Source organism: Alligator sinensis, unplaced genomic scaffold (assembly GCF_000455745.1).
Source record: "Alligator sinensis unplaced genomic scaffold, ASM45574v1 scaffold407_1, whole genome shotgun sequence".
Lineage (NCBI taxonomy): Eukaryota > Metazoa > Chordata > Crocodylia > Alligatoridae > Alligator > Alligator sinensis.
Genome location: NW_005842464.1, coordinates 735161 through 736523, shown reverse-complemented (window position 1 = coordinate 736523; position 1363 = coordinate 735161). Strand labels below are relative to the sequence as shown.

The following is a 1363-nucleotide window of genomic DNA, read 5'->3' as shown; positions in this document are numbered from 1 at the left end:
TTCCGGCGGGACCCCCCGTCGCCTCCGGCACCTGCGCAGGCACGTGCGGCAGGATGCGGCCCTGGGGGGCTACGAGCACAGGCTCCGGGAGCCCATCCAGGCGGGGTACGCGGAGGCCAGCCTGAGCGGGGCCGCGGAGAGCGCCGAGGCCCTTCCCACCGAGTGCGGCTTTGAGGCGAGCGCCCCGTCCCTGAGCGACGCGGAGGCACCGGTGCCCGAGTCGCCGGAGGAGCAGGTGAAGAGCGAGCAGGGCTTCGCGTGGCAGGACCCGGCGGACTTCGAGGCGGACGGGGGCGGTGGCAACAGCGAGCGCCACAAGAAGGCGCAGCTGGACCGGCTGGACATCAACGTGCAGATCGACGACTCGTACCTGGTGGAGGCGGGCGACCGCCAGAAGCGCTGGCAGTGCCGCATGTGCGAGAAGTCCTACACGTCCAAGTACAACCTGGTGACGCACATCCTGGGCCACAACGGCATCAAGCCCCACTCCTGCCCGCACTGCAGCAAGCTCTTCAAGCAGCCCAGCCACCTGCAGACCCACCTGCTGACGCACCAGGGCACGCGGCCGCACAAGTGCGACGTGTGCCACAAGGCCTTCACCCAGACCAGCCACCTGAAGCGGCACATGCTGCTGCACACGGACATCAAGCCCTACAGCTGCCGGTTCTGCGGCCGGGGCTTCGCCTACCCCAGCGAGCTGAAGGCCCACGAGGGCAAGCATGAGAGCGGGCGGTGCCACGTGTGCGTGGAGTGCGGCCTGGACTTCTCCACGCTGACGCAGCTCAAGCGGCACCTGGCCACGCACCAGGGGCCCACGCTCTACCAGTGCCTGGAGTGCAGCCGGTCCTTCGCCTACCGCAGCCAGCTGCAGAACCACATGCTGAAGCACCAGAACGTCCGCCCCTTCGTCTGCACCGAGTGCGGCATGGAGTTCAGCCAGATCCACCACCTCAAGCAGCACTCGCTCACCCACAAGGTTCGACCCGGCTGGCGCGGGAGGGGGTCGGGGAGGGCGCGCAGTGGGGCACGCACGGGTTGGAGCTGCCTACCAAATATCGGGGGCTGTTTTGCATTCGGTGGGACAAAGGGGCTGTGGGCTCGGGCATGTGACATCCCCTGGCGTAGGGGGGTGTCTCCCAGCCCACTCCACGCCCCTTCCCCACCCCGGCTTGTCAGGACATCCTAGGACTGCAGTGACTCTTCTCCCCAAAGCAGGGACCTAACACGGGGCTTGGAAATGCTGCAGGACACGTCTTGCTTGATCTAAGAGGGAGGCCCGAAGCTGGGAGGAAAGCGGGGCACAGGTAGCAAGCTGTCACTGTGGAGAGTCACCTGTGGGTCCGTGCCAGGGCAGAAGGGAGAG

At 67.3% G+C, this 1363-nt stretch overlaps 1 protein-coding gene across 1 annotated transcript in view; it reads left to right on the top strand.

Moving 5' to 3' along the window:
- Positions 1-1363, top strand: part of ZNF710 (zinc finger protein 710) — a 10494-nt gene that overhangs the window by 4538 nt on the left and 4593 nt on the right. The window contains 2 exon segments of the mRNA XM_025212459.1: positions 1-2; positions 5-976. The exon segment at positions 1-2 is cut by the window's left edge and continues 508 nt beyond it. Of these exon segments, the coding sequence (XP_025068244.1) occupies positions 1-2; positions 5-976 (974 nt within the window).